The sequence below is a fragment of the Populus euphratica genome, unplaced genomic scaffold (genome assembly GCF_000495115.2).
Source record: "Populus euphratica unplaced genomic scaffold, PopEup_1.0 scaffold103.1, whole genome shotgun sequence".
Lineage (NCBI taxonomy): Eukaryota > Viridiplantae > Streptophyta > Magnoliopsida > Malpighiales > Salicaceae > Populus > Populus euphratica.
Genome location: NW_011499891.1, coordinates 619,230 through 635,570, shown reverse-complemented (window position 1 = coordinate 635,570; position 16,341 = coordinate 619,230). Strand labels below are relative to the sequence as shown.

Below are 16,341 nucleotides of genomic sequence, written 5' to 3'. Positions count from 1 at the left end.
GGTTTTCTTCCATTAATTTTATGCAAAACATGACAGGATGCTTTGCGAGTATAATTTTGGCTTATATTATTGGCATGGTGATCTTCATATGTCAGCGTCTCTCGGCTCTTTTTATGAAGTAATTAACTTAATACATGCTGTTTTATCTGTGACAAGCATTCCCTTGACATGTACAGAGAAATAAAAAGAAGAGTTGCTCCTGACTTTACAGTGAAATAAAGAGAAAACCAGGGATCCTATTCACCTGTTTAACAACAGTGTGGCAATTTAAAAGCTTTTCCTTAATTTCCTGGTATCAAGCACAGCTTCAAACAGGTCGCCTGCTTATCCAAACCCCGACTGCCATCATTTTCATGTCTACTTGGGGAGCTTATGGTCTCAAGCAAAGTGTAAACCTCTCTGAGCTGCTTCAAGCTTATTCATCACGACAGAAGTTGAGCAACCTATCAGATGCACGCAGAAGAATTCATAGTAGTTAGGGAATGTCATCTCCTATAATCTGGTCAGCATACCATCCCTGTTGCTCTGCCAAATTCCTAATGGAGGAGAAATAGAAGTAAAATAACTTGTGGAATCTTCATATTCACACTTTGGGCACCATAATTGAGTGGGCTCTTTATTTCTCGCTTAAGTTCATACGAGCAGCTGAAGGAAACCAGCCCAGAAACACAAGTCGCAAGGAGCATCACTAAATCTTTGTCAGAAAGAATGTTTGGCACAGCAGGTCCTAAAGTGGCAGCTTTCAAACGGAGTCCAAAGTAAAGAAAGCAACCCATCATAGCCTAGGCCCTAGAGCAATGACAGCAACTTTTCCTTTAAATCATGCCATGCCCTGGCAATTTTGGCCCCGTGCGTAAAGCTTATTTGCAACTCGGAGGTGTTTGTTTTACAGCAAATATTTTTGAAACAAACAGTAATAAATAAATAATATTTTTCAATCATCAAATAAACCACAACAACCACCGCAACTGTCACCACCATTATCATCATGGAAACGGAACTTCCTTGCCCTAGGGAACAAAATGTATGGCTCTTTACCACACACTCATTTTGGCCGTCAAGAAATGTTTACCTGACCACCAACTCTCCAATTCTACCATCATCCTTTACACCTATATTGGGTTAAAAAGACACTGCTAGACACTGAAGAGGCCATGGTACTGCGATTTGACTGGATGGTAATCATCAATCCCTAACCTTAGGATAGCATTTCTAACTCACCGGTGGCACCTTAGCAACAGATTGTTCAGTTGTGCTCCGTATACCATTTTATTGCCTTTATTTAATATTGGAATTCGAGTTTCCCAGTGACGATTTCTTGGGATGGACAAAGCCAATTTAAACTTGATTTCGAGTGATATTAACTTTGCTTCCGCCCTTGATTAGTTCAATTTACACTTTTCTTAGGTTCAATAAGCCAAGTTTTATTAAGATGAAAAATCAGGTTCGCTGGATATAATAAGAGGAAATTTTAGGTTGATGTCCTTCAGCCAAAACGTTCACACCATAGCTATTAAACTCAATCCAAGCCAAGGTGACTGTCGTCCGAAGTTCAGCCACGGCAAGGTTTTTTTTTCCAACGGTTTTAAAACCTAATCCAGATAAATTTGTATCACTTGATAAGTTAACTCATGATTTGGTTGATCCATCTAATTCTGATTTCGGGTTTATCCATTGTCCTGACCAGTCTTTTAAAATCACCATGTTTTCCAAACACTTGATTAAAATATGAGTTTGAAAAGAGTAATTTGAAACAGCTTTCACTAATAATATAATTTCTAATGCAATCGCATAGCTTCCCTGAATATGCTTATGTAATCATAACAAGTTCACAAGAACAATTCATCAAAAACCTAACTAGAGAAAGAAAAAAGGTGCAGAAAAATCCACATCCACCCAAAGTAAGTGCCCCATTTCACTAGAGAGGAATGAAATGAAACTGAAAGAGCGTGTTGCACCAATACCAGTCTTCCATGCATAACGGGCTTGTAAGAAATTGGGAACTCGGGAAGATAATGGCCAATCATCTCCGGCACAATGATCATATTTCTAAGATGAGTCCTCAAGGGCTCTGGCTTCTCCCCATCCGGGCCTCCCTTTTCTGTTCCAAGCCACCAAAAAACAGAGTAGACCACAGACTATACTCAAAATATACCATACCATGAGGGTTGAACCGGAAATTTAAAATATTCTTGTAAGGCAACTTGATTTGGAACCAGCTTTAGAATCTCTGTTTTATAAATGGTCATAGTTTGATGCATTTTTCACAAACAAGTCCCAAATGAAAATTCAGTGACCTGCACTGCACATACATGAATACATGCATGGAAGGGTATGGAAGCAAGCACGCAGAATGGTTACACCGCAGAGGCAGTCATCAGAACTCTATTCAATTAATAGCTATACATATCGTTTCTAACTTCTATTGAATAAACCAGCCCTTCTGTTATAAACTCGAGCTTCTTCTTCGATAACTTTTCAAGCACCATGATTGCAATTGCAGAGCAAACTTGATAAACACAAACAAGAGACAGAGTGAAGAGATAAAGAAAAGAAAACACATCCCATAATGTGAAATGAACACATGATAACACTACTCAATACCAAATTGCACAGTGTGAATTGCTATCTTATGAAGTCATAAACAAATACAGAGAGAGATGGAAGAAAAGAAATTACCTTACAGCTTTACGCAATTTCATGATCGATGTCATTGGCTTCCTCTTCACACCTCTTTGAAACCCGTTGTTGCAATAAACCCAAAACCCTAAACAAATAAAAAATAACAAGAATAAAAGCATGAGAACTAACAGCCCATCTAAAATTTCTGAATTTTCTAATCCCAAAATCTTATTACCTGCAGCCCGCTCCGGCGGGAAAGAGCTTGACAAGTACATCGGTGGACATGTCAAGGAAAGCACCTAAATCAACGCCTCTGAACTGAACTTCTTGAAAGCTCTCTTCTTTGGCTACCCTCTCGCCACTGTTACTTCCGTCTCCACACCCACCTGACATTTAAAAAAGAAGATGAGAAAGGAAGCCAGCGAGAGAGCAAAGTAGCAAAAAGAAGATGAGAAAGGAAGCCAGCGAGAGAGCCAAGTAGCAGAGATTAGAAAAAATATTTGGACCATTTCTCGATTTGTGCGTGTCATCCTTGCGCAGGGGCCATGCTAATCTTCTCTGTATCGTTCCAATTTTATCGGATGTCCCCGAAGGGACAAGTTTTACGTCTCAGCTTCACCAATATAAACACTTCATGTGTTCTCTAACCAGACGATGTGGTATATCTAGTCCCGTTGCGACTAGGCGTTTCGCTCAGTCGGGTTGGCTCTCAACTTGATTACGTCACCACCAGTAAACAATTGGTGGGGCTAGACTTGGTGCGATGAAATATTTCAGCCCCGCCTTGTTTTAGGTGACTGTGCCTTTGTTTTTATTTTTTAATTGTTATTTCTTTAGCTTTATAGACTTTTTTTTATTGTTTTTTTTTCAATTTCATCTCTAGCTTTTTATTGTTTTATAATTTTACTTCTTTTTTTTTTTACCTTCTATAGGGTTGTTTACAGGCTTATAACTAAGGTCACATGTTTTGAAAGTTAACACGAGTTAACTTTAATTTTTTAAAGATTTTTTTAAATTATATTTTTTAATTTTATCCTTCAATATTTGATTGATTAAGAATTAATTTTTGTATTTCTTTATTTTTCTTTTTCCTTCTATTGGATTAGCAAGTTATCATAGATTAACATAAATCTTTTATTTATTATTTTTTTAAAATTACTTTTTTTCGTTTCTTTGAACATTAAGATGTTTTATAATTGAGATTTATAATTTAATTTAATTTTTTATAAGATTATTTTAATATCACCATCAGGTCGTAAATTTAGTATACTAACTTAGATGAGTTTATTTTGTTTTTTTATACTTTTTTATGTTATTAATTTTTTATTATAGTTATATTTTTTATTTGTATTATTTAAATTAATAAAGCTTATTAAGTTTAGTATAATTAATGACCTGAATCTCTAATTTTTTATTTTTTTCTCTAATGCTTGTATCCTCTTAATATTTTTTTAACTTCAGATAAAATTTGGTCAGCCCACATTATACTCATACCCTAGTATTGAACTAACCAAGAACTAGATATAATTGATTTAAGATCAACCCAACATGTGTCACTTTATAAAAAAAATCTGTAAGAAATAAAACATCTTTCTAAGTATTGAACTGGTGACCAGTGGAATATATATAAATATATCTTCATTTCATTTTCTTCCCTGCCATGCCATTGACGTATTAAACTTCGAAATATCTCCTTAACTGTACAAAGATTAGCTTACCAACCAAGCAGCCTGTAGCTCAATAGCGTAAGGCGCTGCTCGCCTTCTTTCGAACCTCGATTCGAGTTCCAGTAGGAGTGGGGTTGGTTAGTGGTGTCCTTCCTGATTCTGCTAACTCCTTGCTGTGTGGTACGCTTGTCGCCCCCGCGGTGCCTAACCTGTTCAAACTGGTGACCAGTGGAATATATATAAATATATCTTCATTTCATTTTCTTCCCTGCCATGCCATTGACGTATTAAACTTCGAAATATCTCCTTTAAGAAGTGTACAAAGATTAGCTTACCATGAAGTACGGTGTCGCACACAATTACTGCCATTTAATTAATCAAACTTCATAGTTAATTAATTATTCTCAAAAAGATTTAAGAAGAAATTATCAAGCTTTAATCTCTTATTAAATATCTTGGGGACCCACTTTTTGGTAGTAATATGATTAATCTTATCTGATAAATATGTTTTATGTATTAAATATTGCTTGCATCCAGCAAAGTCATAGTTGCGTATTAGGTTCTTTGTAGAATTAAATTTAATAATTAAATGTTTATTTATTTATTTATAATGATGAATTCTATATTTCTAGAAGATGAACAATTGGATTAGCACCAAAAAACAGACAAGATAGTTCATAGTATCTTCGCTTAATGTAGTGGACATTTAGTCATCAAACGTCAGGCAAACATGTCATGTAATTGAATTATTAGTGCAAATGTCACTTAAACCGAACTCAAACCCTAGATTAATTGATGGCTAATTTAGTATTTGAGATGAACACACTATTCACAATTTTTAATGACGAAATGACTTGGGAATATTGTTTTTCCCATTCAACCCGCTGTTTAAATTGTTTTTTAAACAGATTTTTATTCGAAAAATATCAAACTGGCATCTTTTTAATTATTTTTTAATGATCTTAATATGTTCTAGAGAAAAAAAAGAGAAGCATGATAAGAAGCTTGAATAATATTATAAGCTGAACACGCAGTTCATGGAATTGCTGAAAGTTTATAAAATGTAAAGCATGCTTATCATCAACTCGGTCGTTCTTCATTGTTTAGTGGAAGGAATCATTAAAGGCCGCATAGATTTCCAAATTAATCGCAAACAATTGGATAAATATATGATCAATGATTAACCCATTTGACAACAAATCAAGAATTGAAGCTTAATGGGGTCATGATATGGGATTGGGACCTCGCTAGTGCTGCCAAATCCTCAAAGATTGAATCTAATCCTAATGCTTTTGCTTGCTATCCTCGAATTTTTAAAGAAACCTTGAACACTGTTAATGTGACAAGCGTCAACAAGAACAATGGTGTTTACACCTGACATCGACTGTGCTAAATTCTTCTGGTTACGTGGTGGTTGAAACTATATTTAAAAAAAAAAACTATTTAAAATTATTTTTTTTATATTTTCGTATTATTTTCTATGTTGGTGTCAAAAATAATTTTTAAAAATTAAAAATATTATTTTAATATATTTTCAAATAAAAAATACTTTAAATTATACCTACTACCACACTCACAAGCATCTTATAATTAATCCCATCAAGATCATGCTGAATCTTCTGGCTGCAAGAGCTGTAAGTTCCCAAATGGATGCTACAAGCTTTTAACAAGGAAAAAGCAAAGCAGGGTTCACGATCTTGGCTGCTTGCCTATTTCTTTAACCTATCATGATCTTGGTAGCGGTTGTGGATGGGCATGGTTGAAAATGTGACTTTCCCTTGAGAGGAAGTCATTCATGTGTGTGTGTGTATAAATATATTTATGCTATTGGTCAAGCATGATAAAATTAATTAATTCAGCAATTATTATCATGAACTATTATGATATTCTTCGAGTTTTGACTTTCGTGGCTAATCGATTTATTTGAATTGATAGTTGCTGTTGATAGTTCCAAAGAGAGCCTCTACCAAAAGCTTATTACCATTTTCATAAATTCCAAGGCGAAGAACATTTTGCTTCACTACCTATCTAGGTACTTAGACAGGGTGATTCGTGATTCATCGTGGGGTCGGGTTGATTTTTGTTGCAGCTTAGTGTTATAAGTGTATTAAAAAAAAATCACGACTCCAGTATCATAAAAATAAAAATAAAAATATAAGTAACAAGTCTTAAGAATTAAAATATAAAAGGATAAAATACAAAAAATATATATATAAAAAACAAAGTACTAATAAACTAAACTTAGGTGAGGTTGTTAAAATTTACAAGTAGAATAATGCAAATAAAATAATCTAATAAAAAGCTAAACATAAAAAGATGAAGTTTAAATTGAATTTTGAAAGTCAAAATAAAAAAAAATAAAAAATTTATTTAGAAAAAACTTAAGTCACCTTACTAAAACTCCTACCTAGATTATGTGATATGAATAATCTAATTAAAAGAAAATTAAAGAAAATAATGTAATTTATTTTTCAAAATGAATAATGCAATAAAAAAACAGTGATAATAAGTGTGACTTTTTCAAACTTGTGACTCTAAATGGTGATTAAACTAGAAGTACCCTATCTAAAAAACTACTATTTTAAAGCTCGGTTTGACCTAACAGGTTAACCCATAATTCAAGGCTTAAGTAGGAATAATGTAATTTATTTTTCAAAATGAATAATGCAATAAAAAAACAGTGACAATAAGTATGACTTTCTCAAACCTGTGACTCTAAATGATGATTAAACCAGAAGTACCCTATCTAAAAAGCTATTATTTTAAAGCTTGGTTTGACTTAACAAGTTAACCCATAATTCAAGGCTTAAGTAGGGTCAGGTTTCAAAAGAAATTGAAGGAGAATTAGTCTAGTGTAAAACAATCAAAAAGTTTACTCATGCCCCGCTTAACTAAGAAAAATTCACTAAAAACTTGTTGACTATTTTATTTTATTTTTTAAAATAATATTATTTTTTTATAAAATAAAAAGATTTGATTGACTTGGATTCACTCAAGTCAGCCCACTTAATTCGTAACTCGGTACTTATTTAGGATCAACTCCCGAGTCAGGTATAAAAACTATAAAAAAAAAACCACAGAAACCGAATCTCAACAAATCAAATATCGAATGATGAAATAAAAAAAAATTTAAGGGTAAAAAAATAATTAATAGAATAAAGGCCTCATTTAAAGTCAAAAATAAAAGGATAATCTCAATTTTGAATTTAAGGAAAAACTTTTTTTAAAAAAATCAAATTAACAAAAGAACAACAAAATTGGGAGCATGAGGACCAAATTCAACAAAAATAAAAATAAAAATCAAGATCATGGATACAAGGATGAAATTGAGAAAAAAATATAATTTAATAAAAAAATAAGAATAAAAATTAGAAATAAAAATATTGAGGATCAAATCTAAAATATCATCAAATTTTGAATTGAATGGAAAAATTAAAAAGAAAAATAAAATTAAAAAAAAATGCAAAATAAAATTAAAAATCAAGAGAGTAGGGACCAAGTTTGAAAAAAAAATGAGATAAAAAAATAAATAAAGCTTGAAAGGGTATTATAAATTAAGACAAAATGATGAAATTAAAAATAAATAAAATTTTTATAAAAAGACTAGGAATAAAAATTAAAAATCAAAAGAATAAGGATTAAAATTTAAATTCCAACAACTAAGATGGTTAGGCAATAATTTTAAAGAAAAAGTAAGAAAGAAGACACATTGAAGACAAACTAGATTACCAAAATCGACATGCTTCACTCCACATGCAAGAGGACATGATAATGTTTTCAATAACATAACGAGAGATATTTTTGTATGTTGAGAGGTGTCACACATGTCGTCAAACGAGCATGAACACTTCCTTTAAGCAAATGAGTCTGTAACATGTGTCTGTTTTTCTTATTTAGTCAGATACTAAATTGCTTATGGGCAGACTTAATAATTATGTAAAAAAAATAAATTATGAAAGGATAAAAAAGACTTTTAATATTAGTTTTGATTTTTTTTTCTCTTTTAAGGGATTTTTGTAGTTTCATAATGCATTTTAATTTATTGTTTATTTTTTATCAAATTTCAAATTATTCATCTATTAAAATTCTAGTAATAAAAAACTATTGTAAAATTATAAAAATATCTCTTAATGCTAGGTTTATTTTTTTATCCCTCTTATAGTTGTTTTGGTCATTTTATTGTGCAATCAAGAAAGAAAAAAAGTTATTTATTCACTGTTAATTTGATAATGATAAATGGTCTTGTGATAAAACTAAGTTTTATAAAAAGATTTATTCATGGAAAGATCTCAATACTTTCAATAGCTAATATTAAGTGTTTTTAGTAAAGAGATAAAAATATCATTACATTGTTCCTCAACTTTAGTTTTCCAATGAATTTTAACTATTTTTTAATTAAAACCCAAAAGGTCTTTAGGTTTTTTTTTAAAAAGAAAATTTAACTGAGAGAGACATTGTGGGCGCATAGTTTATTTGAGTTTAGAGCTATTCAAGTTGAGCTTCTAAGTTAAAGAATAATAAATTTCCAGCAACATACCAAGTATATTATTGAGAGAACTGAAGATATATTCCTGAGGTGTTGTGCTCCCGGCTTTGGGTGAACGGATCTTTTACTATAATACTGTTTTAGATTTTTTATTCAAAAAACTAAATTTTTTAATATATATATATATATATGAATTATCAACTCATTTGTTTTTTTAAAAAAGTTAGTATCTTATATAATAACTTATCTAAACATTATTTGACTTTCAAAACTAAAATAGACTGCAACACTAATTGGATTTTAAATTTAAAAAAAAATATTTTTTTTCCAAAATTAATATCATATTCTAACTAATCAAAACAACTTTAATTTGAAAATTCAAGTTTATTTGAATATTGCACACCTAGAGTGAAAGAAACCTCCCTAGAAATAAAACACATAATTATAATGATAATTATAAAATAATCCTGAGCACAATTATTAATTTATCAACTCAAAACCCATCATTTTATTTTTAATTTTTTATTAAAACACCATCATTTTAATAAAAAAACAAAATATAATTTAAATTGACCTGTCAATCCTAAATCTAGTCAACTTTTGAGGATCTTACAACAATAATTGATTCTATATATATATATATAAAAGTTAGGTGAATTTGCGATTAAAAACCAAGAAATGGAAATATAATCATCTCTCTTTTATTTATCCAAAATAGGCCCTTTTTGTTTGATAAAATATGACGCATCAAAAAGACTAATCATTAACCAGCCATTATCCATCGTGGAGGGTATGGAGAGGTTCATTTCCTTGCACCAATCATCCATGGTTTCAGGCCCAGCTGAGCAGAGAGAATCTCTGTTGAGGTCAACTTTGTCCTGACAGGGGCCCCACCACAAACTCCGAAACCTCTTTTTCTCTTAACCTCACCGGTTTACAGACAGCGAAAGGGCTGCATCCATCAAAATTCTTGGGACAAGTGTCACCTGTACATCCACGTGGCACAATCTCGGACGTCTATCCTCCAACGGCTATCTTGGGATGCATGTATGCACTGTCCACAGTGGACTTCTGGGCCCACCTTTGGCAGACATTTTGACAAAAAGAAAAGGTTATTCCTATGAATTGCAGAACCAAAAAATAATAATAACAATAATTTCAAGGTAGAAAAGGCGTTAAATTTCTTATTAAAGAAATAAAATAAAGTTGAAAGAAGAAAACAAAAGAGAGACGAAATTATATCTTAGTCCCTATATGTTTAACGATTGTTAAAAAAGTGTTCTCAATTTATAAAATCACAAACCAATCCCTTAACCTTCAAATCATTAATGATGTATCAGTTTATCAATTAAAATCTGAATAAAAAGCATAGAATATTAGAAAAAGAAGACTAACGGAGGGCCTGGATTGCAATTTTTCTTACAAATGTTGGAATTAAAAATGGAATTTCTTTAAGAAAAAGGACTAACTTGTTATTCTCTTGGAAATTCGGAAACTAAGTTAAAAGCTAGTAAAAATGAATGACTATGTTTTTTTTTGGAGTGGAACCCGCTTAGGATCTTTGACGGGGACACGAGTTTCATTTTTTCTGTTTCCATGTTGAGCCCTGCCGCTGAACAGTTCTGTTCTCCTCTCTCTTTGTTAGATTCTTTTCCTTTTCCTTCTTTTGATTTATTTATGTAGCAGTCAGTAGTTGTTTTCAAGTTAAAGAGAGACTTTGTTTTCTTTTGGGTCATTTTAACGAAAGAGAATTCGAGTGTCTTCACTTTCACACCACCATCAACATGGCTTTAAGCTATAATGACACTATCACTTATCAAATTTGACAAGGTTTGATCTTCTTGTTTTTGTTTTTGAAGCTGTTGCCTGTTTTTTTTTTTTTTTCCTGAATAGCCATGGTTCCTGTCCAGAATTAGCGATAATTAGAATGGCTGGTTTTAATTTTAATCCGGGTACCTCCGATGATGCTTTGGTCTTCAAGTTGCTTGTGTTTTGAGCAACTTTTTAATGGTGCACAAGTATTGAGCTTTTGTTTGTTGGCAATACCTCATTATTTGGGTATGTGCCATTTTGTGTTGTGGTGATTGTTTTAACTAAGTGATGAACTTGGGTTTAAGAGGTTTTGACAGATAAATCTTGGTTCTTTGAGTTTGAGTTAGTATGGAGGAGGTTGAGGAGGCACACAAGGCAGCTATCGAGAGCTGCAATAGAGTTATTGGCCTTTTGTGTCAGCCAAAGGATCAAGTTCAGGGTAGGAACTTAATGGTGGAAGCTGGAGAGACTGTGTTTAAGTTCAAGAGAGTTATATCTCTTTTGAGCACTGGTTTAGGTCATGGAAGAGTAAGGAAGTTGAAGAAGTTTAGATCATCTTTGCCTCAAAACATCTTCCTAGATAGTCCTAATTGCAAAACAATTTTAGCACCAAAACCTCTCCAGATGGTGCCTCCAAATTTTCTCGAAATCCCACTTGGTGACATGGATGCTAAGTCTAAACTTCCTGTGCAAATTGCCCAGAAAATGTTTCTTGAAAACCCAGTACTTGAATTGAACTCAAACACCAGGCCTCCTCTACAAATTGCACAAACAAAACCACCACCAAACTTTCAGTTTCTCCAACAACATCAGCAGATACAGAGGGTGCACTTTCAGCAACAGCAGCAACAAATGAAGTATCAGGCTGATAGGGTGTATTCTAGGAGTAATAGTGGGATAAACCTTAAGTTTGATGGGTCTACTTGCACACCAACCATGTCGTCCACAAGATCATTCCTTTCATCTCTGAGCATGGATGGTACTGTGTCTAATTTTGATGGAGATTCATTCCATTTGATTGGCATGCCTCACTCATCTGATCACATCTCACAACAAACAAGGAGGAAGTGTTCTGGTAAAGGAGAAGATGGGAATGCGAAATGTGCTAGTGGTGGTAAATGTCATTGCTCAAAGAGGAGGTAAGATCAAAATCCCCATGTTATATTCTATGATTGATTTTTTTGTTGATTTTGATTGTAATCACCTTTCTTTTTTCTTTAGAAAACTGAGGGTGAAGAGATCCATTAAAGTTCCTGCAATTAGCAACAAGGTGGCAGATATTCCTCCTGATGAGTATTCATGGAGGAAGTATGGACAAAAGCCAATTAAGGGCTCTCCACATCCTAGGTATATCTGATTTAAGCTTCGCTCTAATATACTCCTATTTGTTTAGCTTTATGATCTGCGGTTGATCATTATGTTAGATTGTCTTAGTTTTCCTTTGTTTTGATGTGATGACAATTTACTTTCCGACGAGTCGGAGGATTTTTTTCACTTTCACTTGCCAACGCTATCCGGCACAACTATGTGCTCTGGAAAAACCAGCCGATAAATAAATTCCAAAGATTGCTGTCTTTTAGGTAGCTGATTAATTGCAGAATAAGTATCATGTAGTTTATGCTATTAAAAAAGTTTGAATGTTTTGCATCACTTACATTTGCCTTGGTTAGCAATCAGAAATTGTCAGTGTTTGCTGCTAAAGTCTGAATAGTTTAGATGAGCATGTTTTACCTGGTTTATTCAAAAATATTTGTAATGCAGGGGATACTATAAATGTAGCAGTCTGAGAGGTTGCCCAGCGAGGAAGCACGTTGAGAGATGCCTGGAAGAACCGTCAATGCTGATTGTAACCTATGAAGGTGACCATAACCATTCTAGGTTGATCTCATCGCAGTCTGCGCATACATGAAACATAGCTGATCTCTTCATTTGATCTCACTTCAAGAACTCGACTTCCAATAGTTCAAATCCAACCAGAACCATTTGGAGTTTCTTTGTGAATTACTAATGTATATAACATGTTGTTCAGACCTGAGATGGGATATGATGGAACAGATTGTCATTCATTGACAGGGTTTTTAAGTATTTAGCTTTAGGGTTAGCCTGGTTTGAACTGCTCTTATATAGAATAGGGATCACAAATTGTAAACCTGTACTTCCTTCAAAATCCAAGTTTTATTTTGATCATTGCATTTGCAAATCTAAGTTTGTTTCCGTGCCAGGTTTTCTTCCATTAATTTTATGCAAAACATGACAGGATGCTTTGCGAGTATAATTTTGGCTTATATTATTGGCATGGTGATCTTCATATGTCAGCGTCTCTCGGCTCTTTTTATGAAGTAATTAACTTAATACATGCTGTTTTATCTGTGACAAGCATTCCCTTGACATGTACAGAGAAATAAAAAGAAGAGTTGCTCCTGACTTTACAGTGAAATAAAGAGAAAACCAGGGATCCTATTCACCTGTTTAACAACAGTGTGGCAATTTAAAAGCTTTTCCTTAATTTCCTGGTATCAAGCACAGCTTCAAACAGGTCGCCTGCTTATCCAAACCCCGACTGCCATCATTTTCATGTCTACTTGGGGAGCTTATGGTCTCAAGCAAAGTGTAAACCTCTCTGAGCTGCTTCAAGCTTATTCATCACGACAGAAGTTGAGCAACCTATCAGATGCACGCAGAAGAATTCATAGTAGTTAGGGAATGTCATCTCCTATAATCTGGTCAGCATACCATCCCTGTTGCTCTGCCAAATTCCTAATGGAGGAGAAATAGAAGTAAAATAACTTGTGGAATCTTCATATTCACACTTTGGGCACCATAATTGAGTGGGCTCTTTATTTCTCGCTTAAGTTCATACGAGCAGCTGAAGGAAACCAGCCCAGAAACACAAGTCACAAGGAGCATCACTAAATCTTTGTCAGAAAGAATGTTTGGCACAGCAGGTCCTAAAGTGGCAGCTTTCAAACGGAGTCCAAAGTAAAGAAAGCAACCCATCATAGCCTAGGCCCTAGAGCAATGACAGCAACTTTTCCTTTAAATCATGCCATGCCCTGGCAATTTTGGCCCCGTGCGTAAAGCTTATTTGCAACTCGGAGGTGTTTGTTTTACAGCAAATATTTTTGAAACAAACAGTAATAAATAAATAATATTTTTCAATCATCAAATAAACCACAACAACCACCGCAACTGTCACCACCATTATCATCATGGAAACGGAACTTCCTTGCCCTAGGGAACAAAATGTATGGCTCTTTACCACACACTCATTTTGGCCGTCAAGAAATGTTTACCTGACCACCAACTCTCCAATTCTACCATCATCCTTTACACCTATATTGGGTTAAAAAGACACTGCTAGACACTGAAGAGGCCATGGTACTGCGATTTGACTGGATGGTAATCATCAATCCCTAACCTTAGGATAGCATTTCTAACTCACCGGTGGCACCTTAGCAACAGATTGTTCAGTTGTGCTCCGTATACCATTTTATTGCCTTTATTTAATATTGGAATTCGAGTTTCCCAGTGACGATTTCTTGGGATGGACAAAGCCAATTTAAACTTGATTTCGAGTGATATTAACTTTGCTTCCGCCCTTGATTAGTTCAATTTACACTTTTCTTAGGTTCAATAAGCCAAGTTTTATTAAGATGAAAAATCAGGTTCGCTGGATATAATAAGAGGAAATTTTAGGTTGATGTCCTTCAGCCAAAACGTTCACACCATAGCTATTAAACTCAATCCAAGCCAAGGTGACTGTCGTCCGAAGTTCAGCCACGGCAAGGTTTTTTTTTCCAACGGTTTTAAAACCTAATCCAGATAAATTTGTATCACTTGATAAGTTAACTCATGATTTGGTTGATCCATCTAATTCTGATTTCGGGTTTATCCATTGTCCTGACCAGTCTTTTAAAATCACCATGTTTTCCAAACACTTGATTAAAATATGAGTTTGAAAAGAGTAATTTGAAACAGCTTTCACTAATAATATAATTTCTAATGCAATCGCATAGCTTCCCTGGATATGCTTATGTAATCATAACAAGTTCACAAGAACAATTCATCAAAAACCTAACTAGAGAAAGAAAAAAGGTGCAGAAAAATCCACATCCACCCAAAGTAAGTGCCCCATTTCACTAGAGAGGAATGAAATGAAACTGAAAGAGCGTGTTGCACCAATACCAGTCTTCCATGCATAACGGGCTTGTAAGAAATTGGGAACTCGGGAAGATAATGGCCAATCATCTCCGGCACAATGATCATATTTCTAAGATGAGTCCTCAAGGGCTCTGGCTTCTCCCCATCCGGGCCTCCCTTTTCTGTTCCAAGCCACCAAAAAACAGAGTAGACCACAGACTATACTCAAAATATACCATACCATGAGGGTTGAACCGGAAATTTAAAATATTCTTGTAAGGCAACTTGATTTGGAACCAGCTTTAGAATCTCTGTTTTATAAATGGTCATAGTTTGATGCATTTTTCACAAACAAGTCCCAAATGAAAATTCAGTGACCTGCACTGCACATACATGAATACATGCATGGAAGGGTATGGAAGCAAGCACGCAGAATGGTTACACCGCAGAGGCAGTCATCAGAACTCTATTCAATTAATAGCTATACATATCGTTTCTAACTTCTATTGAATAAACCAGCCCTTCTGTTATAAACTCGAGCTTCTTCTTCGATAACTTTTCAAGCACCATGATTGCAATTGCAGAGCAAACTTGATAAACACAAACAAGAGACAGAGTGAAGAGATAAAGAAAAGAAAACACATCCCATAATGTGAAATGAACACATGATAACACTACTCAATACCAAATTGCACAGTGTGAATTGCTATCTTATGAAGTCATAAACAAATACAGAGAGAGATGGAAGAAAAGAAATTACCTTACAGCTTTACGCAATTTCATGATCGATGTCATTGGCTTCCTCTTCACACCTCTTTGAAACCCGTTGTTGCAATAAACCCAAAACCCTAAACAAATAAAAAATAACAAGAATAAAAGCATGAGAACTAACAGCCCATCTAAAATTTCTGAATTTTCTAATCCCAAAATCTTATTACCTGCAGCCCGCTCCGGCGGGAAAGAGCTTGACAAGTACATCGGTGGACATGTCAAGGAAAGCACCTAAATCAACGCCTCTGAACTGAACTTCTTGAAAGCTCTCTTCTTTGGCTACCCTCTCGCCACTGTTACTTCCGTCTCCACACCCACCTGACATTTAAAAAAGAAGATGAGAAAGGAAGCCAGCGAGAGAGCAAAGTAGCAGAGATTAGAAAAAAAATTTGGACCATTTCTCGATTTGTGCGTGTCATCCTTGCGCAGGGGCCATGCTAATCTTCTCTGTATCGTTCCAATTTTATCGGATGTCCCCGAAGGGACAAGCTTCACATCTTAGCTTCCCCAATATAAACACTTCATGTGTTCTCTAACCAGTCGATGTGGTATATCTAGTCCCGTTGCGACTAGGCGTTTCGCTCAGTCGGGTTGGCTCTCAACTTGATTACGTCACCACCAGTAAACAATTGGTGGGGCTAGACTTGGTGCGATGAAATATTTCAGCCCCGCCTTGTTTTAGGTGACTGTGCCTTTTGCTCACTACCCGTTTAACAAAAATTAAAATTTACTTAATTGAATTTAAATTATACTAAAATATGTTTGATGTAATTTATTTTTAAAAAAATCATTTTTTTAGTAAAAAAAAATTTAGTTTGGTTTTCATAAAAGTATTTTCTTAAA

At 34.1% G+C, this 16,341-nt stretch overlaps 3 protein-coding genes across 10 annotated transcripts in view; 1 reads left to right on the top strand and 2 right to left on the bottom strand.

Moving 5' to 3' along the window:
* Window positions 1-1,689: 1,689 nt before the first annotated feature.
* LOC105131212 (40S ribosomal protein S15-like) overlaps window positions 1,690-16,341 on the bottom strand; it is a 21,063-nt gene continuing 6,411 nt past the window's right edge. Inside the window, exons 2-4 of the mRNA XM_011034083.1 lie at window positions 2,858-2,913; window positions 2,680-2,742; window positions 1,690-2,101 (exon numbers count right to left, since the gene is read on the bottom strand). Of these exons, the coding sequence (XP_011032385.1) occupies window positions 2,050-2,101; window positions 2,680-2,742; window positions 2,858-2,913 (171 nt within the window). The 3' untranslated portion in view covers window positions 1,690-2,049. The remainder of the gene's footprint in view (window positions 2,102-2,679; window positions 2,743-2,857; window positions 2,914-16,341) is intronic.
* LOC105131209 (probable WRKY transcription factor 39) lies at window positions 10,376-12,808 on the top strand. The gene is made up of 3 exons (XM_011034080.1): window positions 10,376-11,726; window positions 11,809-11,934; window positions 12,349-12,808. The coding sequence occupies exons 1-3, from the start codon at window positions 10,936-10,938 to the stop codon at window positions 12,494-12,496; spliced, it is 1,065 nt and encodes a 354-aa protein (XP_011032382.1). The 5' UTR covers window positions 10,376-10,935; the 3' UTR covers window positions 12,497-12,808.
* On the bottom strand, window positions 14,514-16,018 carry LOC105131211 (40S ribosomal protein S15-like). Of its 8 annotated transcripts, none has more exons than XR_843388.1 (4): window positions 15,894-16,011; window positions 15,666-15,816; window positions 15,488-15,575; window positions 14,514-14,909 (listed from the first exon to the last, which is right to left on the bottom strand). XR_843388.1 is itself a non-coding variant. In XM_011034081.1 (3 exons), exons 1-3 carry the CDS (start codon window positions 15,821-15,823, stop codon window positions 14,858-14,860), a joined length of 273 nt encoding a protein of 90 aa, XP_011032383.1. In that variant the 5' UTR covers window positions 15,824-16,014; the 3' UTR covers window positions 14,514-14,857. The 8 variants fall into 8 exon arrangements, 1 of the variants encoding a protein (XP_011032383.1); XR_843390.1 differs by having other exon boundaries at window positions 14,548-15,575; window positions 15,666-15,695; window positions 15,777-15,816; window positions 15,894-16,018; XR_843387.1 differs by having other exon boundaries at window positions 15,666-16,012.